A 13,843-nucleotide genomic window follows, 5' to 3' on the forward strand; every position below is an offset into this window, starting at 1 on the left:
GCTATGGAAACACCGGGCTGGCTCTGGCACTGCGGGGTGCTGGCTGTGGGAATGTCCCAGCCCCAGGTGCTGCTTGTCTGTGTGCCAACCTACAGACATGAGAACGTGGACTGTCTCATCCTGCTACGGCCCAGAGGAGTGAAGAAGCAAAAGATGGGAGATGGTTGAGGCTGGGAAAGTCCAGAGCTTTGTGCCTCTGCTGCAGGAGAGGCAAGGTGGTGGCACTGGGAAGACCCGGCAGAGGCTGGGAAAGGCGGTCTCAGCAGAGATGGAGGGGACCTGGAAAGGCTGTCCCGGGGTACAGAGGAAGCCGATTGGGTCTGTCCTAGCGGGAATGGGAAAGGCTGTCAGGGAGTGATGGATGTGAGCAGGAAAGGACACTCCAGCTGGGGACAGGGAAATGCTGCTCTGGGCGAAGAGGGGACTGGTAGAGGCTGTCCTAGGGAGGTGGAGCGAACTGAGCAAGACTATCCTGGGGGGAATGGGGCTTCCACTCTGGTGAGGACAGAGGGGGCTGACAGAGGCCGTCCTGGGGGCTGTGGTGGTCATCACTGGCCATCCCGCGGGGGGCCAAGGGGCCGCTGTGGGGTCCCGGGGAGCGCGGGGCCTCCCCGCCACCGCCCCCTGCCGGCGGCCCCGCCCACCGCCGTGAGTAGGCGGGGCGTGCGCTGATCCTGGCGCTCGGCCCCGCCCCCCGAGTGCCGATTGGGCGGGCGGTGCGCGGCGGGAGGGGGCGTGGCGGCGCGGGCACGGCGGCGGGGAGGCGCGGCCGCCATCTTGTGCGCCGGCGGAGCCCTGCGAGCCGCCCCAGCGCGGCCGCCCGACCCGCGCCGCTCCCGCCGCTCCCGCCGCAGCCAGGGCCGCCGGCTCCGCCCGGGGCGGCGGCGAACGGCGGAGGGAGGGCAAGGGAAAAGCTCGGTGCGGACCGGGGCCCCCCGCGGGCCCGGCGGCGGCCCCTCCTCCCGCCGCTCCGCGCGTCCCTCCCCGCGGGTTTGTGGCGCTGTGCCGGGGGAGGATGAACGGAGGATAAATGGTGCCCAAGGCGGACAGCGGCACCTTCCTCCTCCTCTTCCTCCTGGTGCTGAGCATCACCGAGCCGCTGCGGCCAGGTAGGGGTGGCGGCGGGGCCGGGGGTGCCGGGCCCGGGCGGCCCAGGGAGAGCCCCCGGGGTCGCCGGGGACAGCCCGGCTCGGGGGGCGGAGTGGCCGGAGCCGGTCCCTCCGGGGAGCTTTGGGCTTTGCTGCTGCTTTTGTGTGTTTAAACGGAGCCGGGACGCGGCCGAGCATCGGTCCCCTGTGCCGGCTGCCTGGATCCAAGGGAGCCTGGATTTACCCTGGCAGTCCGGGTAAAACGTTCGTGTCAAAGTGTGAAAGCTTGTGTAGAAATCTACATAACCCTGCTGGTAATGAGCGCAGAAAATGTGGTGACTAAGTTTTCAGGTGCTTGTTACTTGCCTGCTTTTATGTTGTGGGCCTTGGATGCCTACATGGCCAGGCAAAATGCTTACTTTCAAAGTGCCATTTAATCCTGCCAGAAAGAGGAAAAAAAACCCTGCACCTGGTTCGTCTTTCTGCCTCTGTTTGTGCTTCTTTTAGGGAAATAATTTAGCGATGAAGTTTGTATGCTAGCTGCTAGGCATGGCGCTTAAAATCTTAAGATGATTAACTTAGGAGAAATGGTTGGTGTTTGCGGGTAGAAAACTACAGTTTTTCTAGGTATATCTCTCAGCTGGGATTTCTTTTTGGGTGTTGAACTCTCTTGGAGCTTGGCAAAGCCCTCGGGTATCATGGGCAGCTCTTGCCAAAGCGTGAGGCTGCCTGGGGTGGCTTTGCAGGTTTGGAAATCGCCCTTCCATCGCACCAAGCGACTGTTCCTGGGTGATATGTGCTCCTAGTAAATAGGAGACTAAGAACCATGGTGTACTCTGAAACCTCCTTGCTCTTTCTCTTCGAAATAAATTTTATGACCCAGACTAATAAAATATAACAGTATTAATGAACTGAACAGTATTAATGAGCTCACTCTAAGTGAGTTCCCGGCAGAGCTGAAAAACAATTGGGTCAGTGTAGGCAGAGTTATTGAAATAACTAACTTGGGTGTTGAAACGTCTCTGTGTCTGCCTTGTTTTGTTTTAGCTTGTTTTTTTGGCAGTGCAGTGTATATACAGGGTTTATGATATGCACTTAAGTAGCCAAAAAAACCCCGTTGTGTTGGTAGCCTAGTATTATTGCAGCTAGAGGCTCTTTTGTCTGAGAAGGTACTATGTAAAACTGATTTCAAGCAGCTCCTTTTTGCTGGCACAAAGTGCCACAAGCTGCTGGATTGCTGGGTGTAAAGGTTCAGCTTATTCAGAGCTCTCTCTGCTTTTACAGGTGGGTAGGCCTGACCCTGAACTCTGTTGATGTTAAGCATTGTTGCCTCCGAGAAATTCAAAAATGGCATTTTTCATATTGTGTCACATTTGTCACTCCAATTTGATATTATACCTCTGTCAGCAGCTGATGCTTGATGGATGAGCACAAGTTTTTCACTTGGATTTACTTTGTTAAGATGAATTATATTTTTCCACTGGTGCTCTAATGTACCTGCTTTAGAGATTGGCGGTGCTGTAGCCTTGCTGGCAGAAGTGTCCTTGTGAACAAACCTTAACTCATCTGCTCTGGTTCTACACCACTGGCTTTGAAACTTGTAGTGTTAGAATTCCCCTGTGGCAACTCCATAAGCATTCCATGAATTTTGCTCAAACCATATGTATTCCTGAACCTAAGGTGAAGTACTGCAACTGGATATGGTGCTGCAGCTGGAATTCCTTGCTGTATGAGGAGTTCCTGAGTTCCATTTGGAATATACTCATCCATCCTGTTGACGTGGTTGAGCATGGTGGTTGAGCTGTCCATGGTGATGCCTCTCCCTCCTCCTCAGAGGAGAGGCCATCTCTTCTGGGTGGCATCACAGCTCTTTGCCAATGTCATCTGGATTTTTTTGGTGTGCTTCATTTACTATCTTGAATCTGCTGTCTCAAACAAATCATCCATTTGATAGATTAATAGCACACGGTTTTATCCTGAAGCATGAAGTGCAAGTTGGGAAAACCTTGCTCATGCAAGTACAGAGGAAATACAGAACCAAATTTACCACTTTAATCAGTGTTGAAGAAGTCTGCCATGCCATCTCTGGGGAGAGACAGCAGAAAAAGAGGAGTACTTGGACTTAGAATTTATTTTCCAGGTGATATTTGCTTTACTTTTACTTCTTTAATCCTGGGTGTTGTAGCAACTTTCTTTTTGGTTTAGGAAGGATGCCTGCAGCTTGCTTAGCTTAAATCTGCACTTGGAACTATCAGATGAGTGCTGCAGAGCGCTGGGAGTTTTTATGTACTCAGAGATGAATGTGTAGTCCCTTCACAATTCAGTCCCGGCAGATCAGGCATCTCTTTGTATTTCCATGTTAATTTGACACTAGCTTTGTATCCATGTTCTTGCTGTGCTCTTCAGAAAAATAAAACCTTCTTTTAAGCCTCATCAACTGTAGTATCTTTTCATGCAATCTGAAAGGCAGTGATTTTACATGGGCCTATTTTTTTCCTGCATTTAGGGTGAGGTGGGCTTTAGCAAATTAGGGAGAAATTATTTAAAATTTCTTTATTTTTCCTCTGTTTTTTTCTTTCTCTTGGTTACATGAATCTATTTTTGTACTATTGACATCACTAACAGCACAAGGTACTTTCAACATACCATGACATTGGCCCCAGCTGTGCAGACTTGGGTTCCTGAAGGTGCTGTGGGCAGCTGGATTTTCTGGGCCTGTGGACTTGTAATGGTAATTTTGAACCTTTGAGATTGCCACTTGGATTTTTTTTTTTGTCCCAGTGTTTCCATCTTTCCCATTCTGTTTTGACCATATCCTTTGTGTTTTGCCTAGTTGTCTGCTTTATAGCACATTTTTGAAAGTGTTCCTTTTTTTCAAAGTAGGGCATTTCTCCTTGAATTGTGTTACTCATTGTTTTTGGAATATGGTAGTGTGAATTGAAGCTGAATGTATCAAACTCTTCCAACTATATGGGTGTAGAGTGAAGGACTAACTTAATATTTTCTTTAAACACTTGCTGATTTTACTCTGTCTGTTGGGGGATATCTTTTTTGGGATATTTACCACAGTAGGCTTTAATTTAATAAAATCTTTTCCAGGACAACTCAAACCCATCTGCTTCAGGTTATCTGACTAGTTGGCTGAGAGAGCTGATGTCTTTGTGTGAGGAAATATTTCAGTGGTGTGTTAACTGAGTTGCAATAAGCTATTCTGGTGCTAGCTTAGCTTTTTCCCCTGAGTTTCTGAACCAGTGCATTTCTGTCAATTGTTGGAAGAGCATCAGAGGTGTAAATTGTTATGAATTCAGTTTTTCACAGTTTGAGAATATTTAGGAAGTTTCTTTTTCTGTTAACAACCCAACACATACCGCTGAGAAGCGGAGGTTTTGGTGTCTTTGTGTCGTGTTGGGAGCTTAAGCAGTCTGGAATGACCAGGCTGACATGTTTCAGAATAGTGTTTAGAGGATTAATTAAGATCATCATCACTAAAGACAATAACATGTTTTCATATTTCTCTAACAAGATACTGCTGCTTGCTAATGGAGAACACTTAAACATGGTCAGGCTTTATATTGGATTTTGTAATAATGGTTTAGTACAGAGCCTTGTGAATGTAGGTCATCGGGCTTTCTTATTAGAGCATTTGCCAGGCAGCTAAAAGCCAATTGAGTTCTTGTTCTTGCAGCGTTTTTTCTCCACTTCAAAGCCAGCTAGAGGAAGTAATTTTATTACCCAAGTTCTGTTTCAAAAAAATATTGCACAATGTACTTAATCTGCAATGCTTAGAAAGACTTGCCAGTGCAAGTGGTCTGGTTAAAACCCCACACTCCAGCTCACAGTTGGAACTTCCCATGTGCTTTGGAGCTTGCTGGCAGCTGCGGTTATGCTCTTACAGGTGGGGTGTTGGTGTTTTCACGTGATACAACTGACAAGTGTGTTCAGATTGCTAACTTCTTCTTGTCTTTTAGTCAAGAGGTGTCGGTCTTACGTGCAAGGCAGAACTCAGCAGAGTAGAGGTCTAAGCAAACCCATGATCAGCATAGTTTCAAGATGATCCACTGGTGTGCTGTGACTGGATGGGTCTGGTTTTGTCCAGGTGAAGTGTATTGATTAATTCAAATGGAGACACAAATTTATCAGTCATAAAATTTGCTCTGGCCAGTGTTCCTCTGCTCTGAAGAGACTTTGTTTGTAGGTAAATACAAACCCTTATTTTTCTCTTTGTTCACTGTCTCCACCTTAGTGAGAGCTGTGGTGAATTATATTTATTCAGGTTCATGTTGTTGCTAGCTGCAGTTCCTCTCTGTGTATTTAGGTGAATTCCCAAGTGGGAAGTTCTAGGAGTGAGGGGTAGAAGGGTTTTTATTACATCTCCGCTGTTAATTTTGCTGAAAGTAGGTCTTGGCCTGTCTTTTAGCCTGGTGTTTTTCCTCCTCATCCCTTTGCTTCTTAACCTACTGGTTTTAAGTTTTATTTTTCTTCCTAGTGTCACCTATTACTGAGTTCTTGTCCTGATGTTTCTTGCTCTGCTGGTTGCTGTTTTTGCAGCTGCAGAGCGAGGATGATGGATACGAAAAAGCTTTTTTGTGGCTGGTCTCAGTGTAGCAGAGACAAAGCAGAAGGTATCAGACCTTATTAGCGGGTCTGATACTTTAAGACTGGTAATTCCTGAAGTTAATTATAATGCAAAATTTTTGAGGCACAAGTGGATTTGCTGCTACCTGTGGCTACAAAGTAAAGGAGGAAAAAGGAGTCAGTAGTGCTGTTTGCATTGCTTTGGCTCTGAGAAGTAATAAACCAGAGGGGTGCCTTGGGGGTTTGCAAACACATGACTTCTATGCCCCTGCAGTAGGTTTGAGGGCAGGAGAAGGTTGGTCCAAAACGGCAGAAGTGATGGAGAATAGAGCAGTGCTGCAGCCTCTCTCTGCAGCAGGAGGAGGAAGCTGTGCTTCTTTCTTGGTATTTGAGGGGAAAGCACAGCTAGACTGAAGAGTGAGGAATTTTAGATACTAAGTATGAAAGATGTAAAATCCCCTGGTGAATGTCAGAAAACCAGTCAAGACTTCAATGAATCATTCTGTCCCCTGGCATTACCTTTGTTAGGGCTGGTGTTGATGTTAAATTGTAATGCAGGAGTAGTAGCTACCTCTGTGGTCCATCATTGAGTAATGCCTGGGTCTCTGGGTTTTTACGTGGTGATTTCTTGGAACTTTTATAATTCTTGTTTGATGCTGGGAGGTGCATATGAATAATTTATTTTGTGATTAGCAGAGCTTCCCATTGTGCAGTGCCAGACCTATGTACCCTGAGTGGAGCTTCTGATACCTGAAAGTTCTGTCTGGAGAAGAGCCTAGAAGGAATTGAGTAGAATCACAGCTCCTGCCCTTCAGGGCTTAATGTGGATGCTCAGGTTGTTTTGTATTTTGAAGTGGACATGTGCATTGGGTTCTTGTAGTGATAGCCTGGACAAGGAAGGGCTTAGATAAAAAGGGAACAGAGCACAGCTAATGGCAGGCTCAATGAGAGGCTTTGCAGATCTTTGTTGGTGCAATCTGAAGGGTTATGCTGTGATGGAAAGAACTTTGCTAATCTTTTATTCTGTGTAGGCTGATAGAAAGTTATGGCTAGAAGAAGTATAAGAGATGAGATTGTCTGTCTTCCTATCCCAAAAGAAAATCTGACAAACCCAGGCAATTCCTGAAGGTGTTAAGCAGATTGTTAATGATTTCCTGTGATAGACTTCAAACACTAAATTATTTTGGTAACTCTAGTTGCCAGTCTGTTTCTTCTGCAGTTACAGCTTATTATTTGTATAAATGCAATGTAATGCACGGGTCTCTCATAAGCTGCAGCTTTAAAGAACAGAGTCACAGTTTTCCAGAGCAGTTCAGGTGCCAGTTTTTCTGTAGCACTGAGTGTGGTGGGTGCCTGCCAGTGCCCAATCCTTCCTGGCTTTCCATTCTCTGGAAGGGTTTCTGTTTCATGCTGGATCCTTGCATGGCAGGCTCACATGTTCTCACTGCAGTTCAGTGGTGGTTTTGTAGAGGATCCTGAGTCCAGGAAGAATCATGGATCAGTTGGTGAAGTCACTGATTTGCTGTAGCAGGACTTGAGCAATTTAGTTGCTTAAAAACATGAGTTTGGGATTAACCTTTAATCCATATTCTCTGAACTGTGAAATCCTCTGGCATCTTGTGGTTTCCTGTGAAACTTTAAAATTTTCTTTGTTTTAAAGGGTCAGCCTGGTAATTCTGGGTTTTATGAACAGCATTTTAATGTTATTTGCTATATGGAACTCCTAAGGAAGTTATCAGTAGTGTTTGCCTGCCATTCAGATAATTTAGTAATATGGTTTTAAGTTTAATGGCAGTTGATAGTTACTGCATTATCTATAGCTAAACTGAATTACATTCAGCTTCCTACTTAATTAAAATTAAAATTGGTTGGTCTAATATTATGTTTAGCTTCTGTTTATTGATTATTGTGCTTGAGAATTGTCGGCCAGCTGAGGGAGTGGAAATGTAGGAGTAGCTTTTGCTGGCTGCTCTTGTGCTATTCCCTGCTCTTTTGTCCTTTAACTGATTTTAATTTGACATATTTTCATTTGTGTAACTTTTTTCCTGTGTTGTCTTCTCTTTCATATGCCACCTCTGTTGTGTTTCCTTATACCTTTCCCACTGTAGGGCCAGTTACTTGGGGTGCCCAGTGGAATTATTTGAAAGTCAAACTTAGTAGCAAGTTGGGATTAACTACCATTTCTAGTAGAATGATGCTGAGTGTTCTGGGCTGGCTGCAAAACTGAATAGTATTATTGCTTAGTATTTCTATGTTTGGTCTATTTTAATATTTCTTTAGCAACGTAAATAAAAAGATTTCTTCTGAATTAAAAGTAACTTGTCATCTTTTACACACTTTAAAAGAAAACAAATAACCCCACTTCTAACATCTGCTGGGTTTGAGTTTGTGCACAAGTAGCATTTTGCCTTGTATGTTTGTATGTTAAAACTCTAAAACTTACTGCAGTTTATTTTAATCTAGGGATGGTCAAAACTGTATTTGTGTTTTCTCTGTTGAATTTGTGTAATAATTTGATACACTTTAATTACTCGTCACTGATTAAAATCAGAGGTATAAGAGTACTCTGTTAAGGAGATCTGGGAAAATCTTCATGAAATGTTGGGAAACTTGCAGGAGGGAGATCAGAGACTTAAGTAGAGGCATCTTGCCTCCTCAGTTCTGGCAGTAAGCAGGTTGGAGGAAATGATTCAAGAATGCTGTAGTGCCCATTTTTGTCTTTCTGAGCAGTAATGGAATTGAATGTAGTTTATTGATGTTAAAATGGCAAAGATCAAGTTTTGTGGCATAGTACCTGACACATGGGCACAATAGATGCTGAATCAGAGTGCTGGCAGTAGAGCTTGATTTTTTTAGAAGGTGTGGAGGATGAGAAAGCTACTCTCATAAGGTTTCATGTCTTTTTAATTTGGGTTGGATCTGTATTTGCTGACTTCTAGTAGAACTATTAAACTTAAGAGTCTGATGTGTGGAGTTTCTCCTCAGGTATTTGATCTGCTGGGGAAGGGGGAAGCACAGGATGTCCTGCAGTGTGGACAGATGTAGCTGTGGCTGACATTGGCCACATTCCTGCTGTGTTCGGCTTCAGTGGAGCAGGGGAATGCTATTCAAAGCATGAGCCATTTGCTCCAGGACATGACAGCCACTGCACCAGCTCCTGTGCAAAGGGTAAAACTGGGGTTCCCTATTTGAGGTCATAATATTTCTGTGTATAGAATTTTTGTTCTTATGTGTTCTAGGTGCGTGCTCATCAAGTCTTGCACAAGATGTGAAGAACAAAAGTGAAACAGGAGCAAAAGCTTTTTTTAGTGTGACCTGCATTTGAATAGTGCTCAGGCACAGTTTTCCTGTCTCCCTGATTTGTTAGATTCTTGTTTAGGACCTTGAACTTTCTTAGGGCCCTGTAGAGAACTTCTTCCATGTTAATTTGGTTTAAAAATTAAAAAAAAAAAAAGTTTTTGGAGAGTGGTGTAGTTGAACAATACCTGGTTTCATAGGTAGAACTTTGTCACCTATTTGCTTTAAAGACTACTGCAATTCCTCATGTTTTAATTCAGCGAAGTTTTAAAGCACATACTTAGCTTTGAATTGTATGTTTTCATTAGATTTGTTAGGATTGCTCATGTCCTGAAAGTTTAAGGAATATGCTTAAATACTGCTGAGTCGTGTACTAAAAAAACAACAAAAAAAGAGGCATTTTTCTGTTTTCCTACAGAGAAGGAACATGTGTTGTCTTGCTGAAAGTAAATGGACTTGCTAAGTAATACTGCTGAAATCTGGCAATTCCTACTTTTAATTTAATGGTGGCTACAAATTAGCCTTGATTGCTCTGACAGTTCTTGAATTGCTGTTATTGTGTTTCATCTGGGTACTCTTCTTGTTGAAACGTGATCTAAAAGAAAATACTAATTAAGTTCATGTAAAATTTTGGATTTGAATTTTTCCTGTGAGGAAAATGAGTTTCTGTAGAGTATCTTTTAGATTTTAGTTGTTTGGTTAGAGGTTTTTTTGTGGTCTTGGGGTTTCTGTTGGTTTTGATTATTTATTTAGGGTTTTTTGTTTGTTTGTACTCCTGTAGTTTATTTGGTCAAAGGGAATACAGCCTCTTCCTCTGCTGGTTCTTAGTGAAACTGTTTTGTATATGAACAAAAACTGATCCAACTGACTTGGTAGGATGTAGTAATCTTGAGAATACAGGAGTGTATGCCTAGATTTTTTGGGAGTAGTTCTGGGTGGGCAGCTACCAGGTAATAGCTTTAGATATAGAAGTACTTCAAGCTGCAGTACCCAGGTAGTTGAAGGATTTGTGGTGTGTGGGGGATAATCCATCTACCCTGACCTGGTGTATGGATTTTAGGGAGAAAGCATTGTTGAGGCTGCCCTTTTCTGGACACAATTGATGACTTGCTGAGTATATCACTGCTGATGTTGTTTTTAATAGACTTTTTCATCTCTTGCTTCGTTTCTTGGGAGAATTAGTATGTTTTGTGTGTGGCTGTATTTAAGTTCTGTGTGAGGAATAGTGCTGTTTACTTAGCACTGCTATTTCCTGTGAGCATGTTTCATAAGCAGTGGGGCTTAGTGAAACCTGGACTCCAGTGGGTTTGTTTATGTCCCTGTACCTCCTCTGCTGTAGTATCCTTGCCTGACAATGATTTAATAAGGCCGTATCTTGCCTGTGTCCCTCAGCCTATGCACCTGGTGCTGTGCAGGTTTAAATCACTTGTCACTGTTGTACTAAAACATTGAAATCCTCCCTGAGGCTGTACAGAACACTTGAAGTCCTGAGCAAGGTTGTTAGTGTGGAGAAACAGTAGCCTTTAATTTTGAGCCGTATTAGAGGCTTATTTAAGTACCCATGGCTTTGGTTTTGTTTGTATTGACTGCTCTTTGTGCCTATGCTGTATTTGGTTTTTCCTTTCTGCCTCTTTACTTATTATCATAATATAACAGGTTCTTGACTGGGGAGAAGCTCAAGACTGTTGCTTAGCTGGTATTCTCACTATGAAAATAAACTGGTTTTCAGTCTGGAATGATGTATTGCCGAATTCTCATAGTATTCTTTCAGCTTAGTTCAAGTAGCAAGTTTTGTTTTCTCTTTGGTTTTGGCAGTGCTGGAGAATTGGGAAAATACAGTTTTTCTGTTTTAGTCTTAGGAATAAGTGCCCACTTTCATGAAGCTCAAAGTCTGTATTTTCTGAGCCTTAAAAAATTATAGCCAGGATTCCCATTCAAAAAGCTCTGATGTTGTTGCTTTGGATGAATGCCATGTCTCTTGCCTGCCTTTGCTTTTTTTTTTTTTTTGTAGTTATCTTGATTTTTCTTTCTTTTTTTCATCCTTCCTGGCCTTGTGTTTGCCCTCCAGACAAAGAACAGACAATGAATTGCAGTGAATGACACTTGTGAGCAAGGAAAAACTGGGTCAGTTCCAAGCCTGTGCAGGGTGTAGGTATAATAAATATAGAATCATGGGATCATTTCAGTTGGAAAAGACCTTTGAGACTATCTAGTCCAACCATTAACCCAGCACTGCCAAGTCCACCAGTAAAACATATCCTGAAGTGCTGCATCTACACCTCTTTTACGTACCTCTAGGGATCATGACTCCATTTCTCTAGGCAGTCTTTTCCGATGCTCAACAACCTTCTTGGTGAAGAAATTTTTCCTGATGTCCAGTGGAAACCTCCTCTGATGCAATCGAAGGCAAATTCCTCTTGTCCTGTTGCTTGTTACTTGGGAGATGAGGCTGACCCCCACCGTGCTACCACGTGCTTCCAGATAGTTGTAGAGGGTGGTAGTGTCTGCCTTGGGCCCCACAATCTGGAAAGTGTTTTAGTGGGTGAAGAGCTTGCTCTCTGAACCATGAGCAGCCAATTTATCCATGAGAACGCTGTAGCAAGTCGTGTCCAGGATTTACTAAAATCTACCAGGTAAATGACATCCACAGCCTTTCCCTGGACCACTAAATGGGTCACCTTGTCTTGGGAGGAGATCAGGTTAGTCAAGCATGACCTGCCTTTCATAAACCCACACTGGCTGCGCCCGATCACCTGCTTGTCCTGTGTGTGCCATTTGTGAAGGATGATCTGCTCCATAACCTTCCCTGGCACTGAGGTCAGACTGACCGGCCTGTAGTTCCCCAGATCCACCTTACCACCCTTCTAATAGCAGCTGGCTGTCATACTTGCTGATTTTGAGTCAACTGGGACCAACTGAGTTTGCCAGGACTGCTGGTCAATGATAGAAAGTGGCTCAATGAGCACTTCCACCAGCTCCCTCAGTATCCTTGGATGGGTCTCATCCAGCCCCATAGACTTGTGCATGTCTAAGTGGCCATAGCAGGTCACTTAACATCTTCCTTTGGATTATGGGGGCTTTGTTCTGCTCCCTGTCTTCCAGCTCTGTTCTTCTGGAGAGCAAATATGAGGGAGTGAGGGGAAGGAGACTGCTACCATTCCTTACTGTGCTGTAAAATCTTTTGATGGATGTTGAGGTGATCTAGCATAACTTACAGTGACAGAGCACTGAGTAATACTGAATGTTGATGAGTGTTATTCATTAAGGATTTACAGTTTTCAGCTGGAATGCTGTCACAATTTTAATTACTTCATGAAACAGCATGCTGAGGTCATGCAGAAAGTTCCAATGCCTCTAACATGTATTATTTATTTATCTTTGGAGCTGATGCATTCCTGTTAAATGGGATTATAACTTCAGAATCTCTAGTTTTCAGGAGCTGGAATTAGACTTGAGAATCAGTGTGGGCTGTGTTTTGGCTATGAGCATATCATGTGGCCTTTTTTCCCCCCCCAGGCTCTATGCTATTAGGTGCTGTTATGATTTCATACTCTGCTGCACATACTCAGGTCATGACGAACCAAAGCTACATGATCTAAGGGTATTTCCTAAGCATGTTTTCAGTATCATGGGTAAATGGCCAAGCATTTTGTCTTCTGTGGAACTGGACATGAAAATGGAGTGCTCTATTTTTCTCTTTTATTTCTTCTGAAAGGTTTTAAATTTAATTATTCTATAGGCTTTTAATTTGAAGAATAGTAAATAGAACCAGTTTTATTGAGAAACTTTAATAAACTTTCTATGAAATGGATAACTGATGGTGACACATGAGCTTCACAAATAGTTTTCTTGTCTGGAAAAAGTTGGTGTTAAAGTCTGCTTTCCTCCTACTGTTGACTTTGTTATAAAGTACTGTATGTATTTATTCTGCTACACTGAATGCAGCAGTTGGTGGTATAATGATAAACTCCAAAATACGTAATGGACGTCAGATTCACCAAGTGACACAAAAACCTGCTGGGAAATGAATGGTTAGTGAAAACTTCTCTGAGATCTGGAACTGAGGGAAATACCATTTACGTATGGCTTCTCTTCCCTGAGAGCAGAGGCCTTGTATGGGATTGGGGGTACCTCAAAGACAGGTTAAAAATGAGAAAACCTGTTTGAAGACTGAGTCAGAGCATCCTCAGGTGCAGTTCATAGTGAGCTTCTCTGTCCCTGAGAACTGTTCAGTGACTGGTGCTGGCCCCTGCGAGCAGAGGCAGCGCAGGACGGCCCTGCTCCTTAAGGCTGGCAGATTTTCAGGAATTTTGTGGGAGATACACTGTACCTGCACCAGTGAACTTCACCTGTGGACTTGGGAGACATCCAAGTTATGGAAACTGCTTTTGAAGTACAGAGGATTACCTTAAGGAGAGGTTTTTCACCTTTCTGCTGAGGACGACATTATGATAACCATCATGATATTGTTGTGTTGGAAGTATTAAGAGTGTTTTAAAGTTCATGTTACTGCAGTAAATACCAGTCTAGAGCAATATTGATTGTGTTATGCTTCCGCTTGAGCATAAATATTAGATATAGTGCTCTGTGTGTGTGTTTGTTTGATGGCAGTGGGTGTGGTGTTCCTTCTGTTGTTTTGTTTCTGGTGCTTGTTTGCAGGCATTTGGTGAGCACTGGTGTTCAGCAGAATCTCCAGGAGTGAAGGACTTGAGGAGTTTGGCTTCTTGCTGGCATGGACTGGGATCTGATCATACTCAAGCAGTGTAGTATGGATCACATTATATAGAAACAGTGATTTAAGAAAGAAAATAATTTTCAATTTTAGTAAATTTATTCCTAAATGTGTTAAAATATGAAAGGATAGTGCAACATGTAGGTACAGG

At 43.5% G+C, this 13,843-nt stretch overlaps 1 protein-coding gene across 3 annotated transcripts in view; it reads left to right on the top strand.

The window, feature by feature from the left end:
• The first annotated feature begins 861 nt into the window (after positions 1 to 861).
• The window catches only part of DGCR2 (DiGeorge syndrome critical region gene 2), a 44,880-nt gene continuing 31,898 nt past the window's right edge, over positions 862 to 13,843 (top strand). Inside the window, exon 1 of one of the 3 annotated variants that reach the window (XM_033518090.1) lies at positions 862 to 1,109. In XM_033518090.1, coding sequence (XP_033373981.1) covers positions 1,031 to 1,109 — 79 coding nt within the window. In that variant the 5' untranslated portion in view covers positions 862 to 1,030. The remainder of the gene's footprint in view (positions 1,110 to 13,843) is intronic. The other 2 variants (XM_033518088.1, XM_015644193.3) reach the window with 2 other exon arrangements.

The sequence above is a fragment of the Parus major genome, chromosome 15, assembly GCF_001522545.3.
Source record: "Parus major isolate Abel chromosome 15, Parus_major1.1, whole genome shotgun sequence".
Taxonomy (NCBI): Eukaryota; Metazoa; Chordata; class Aves; order Passeriformes; family Paridae; genus Parus; species Parus major.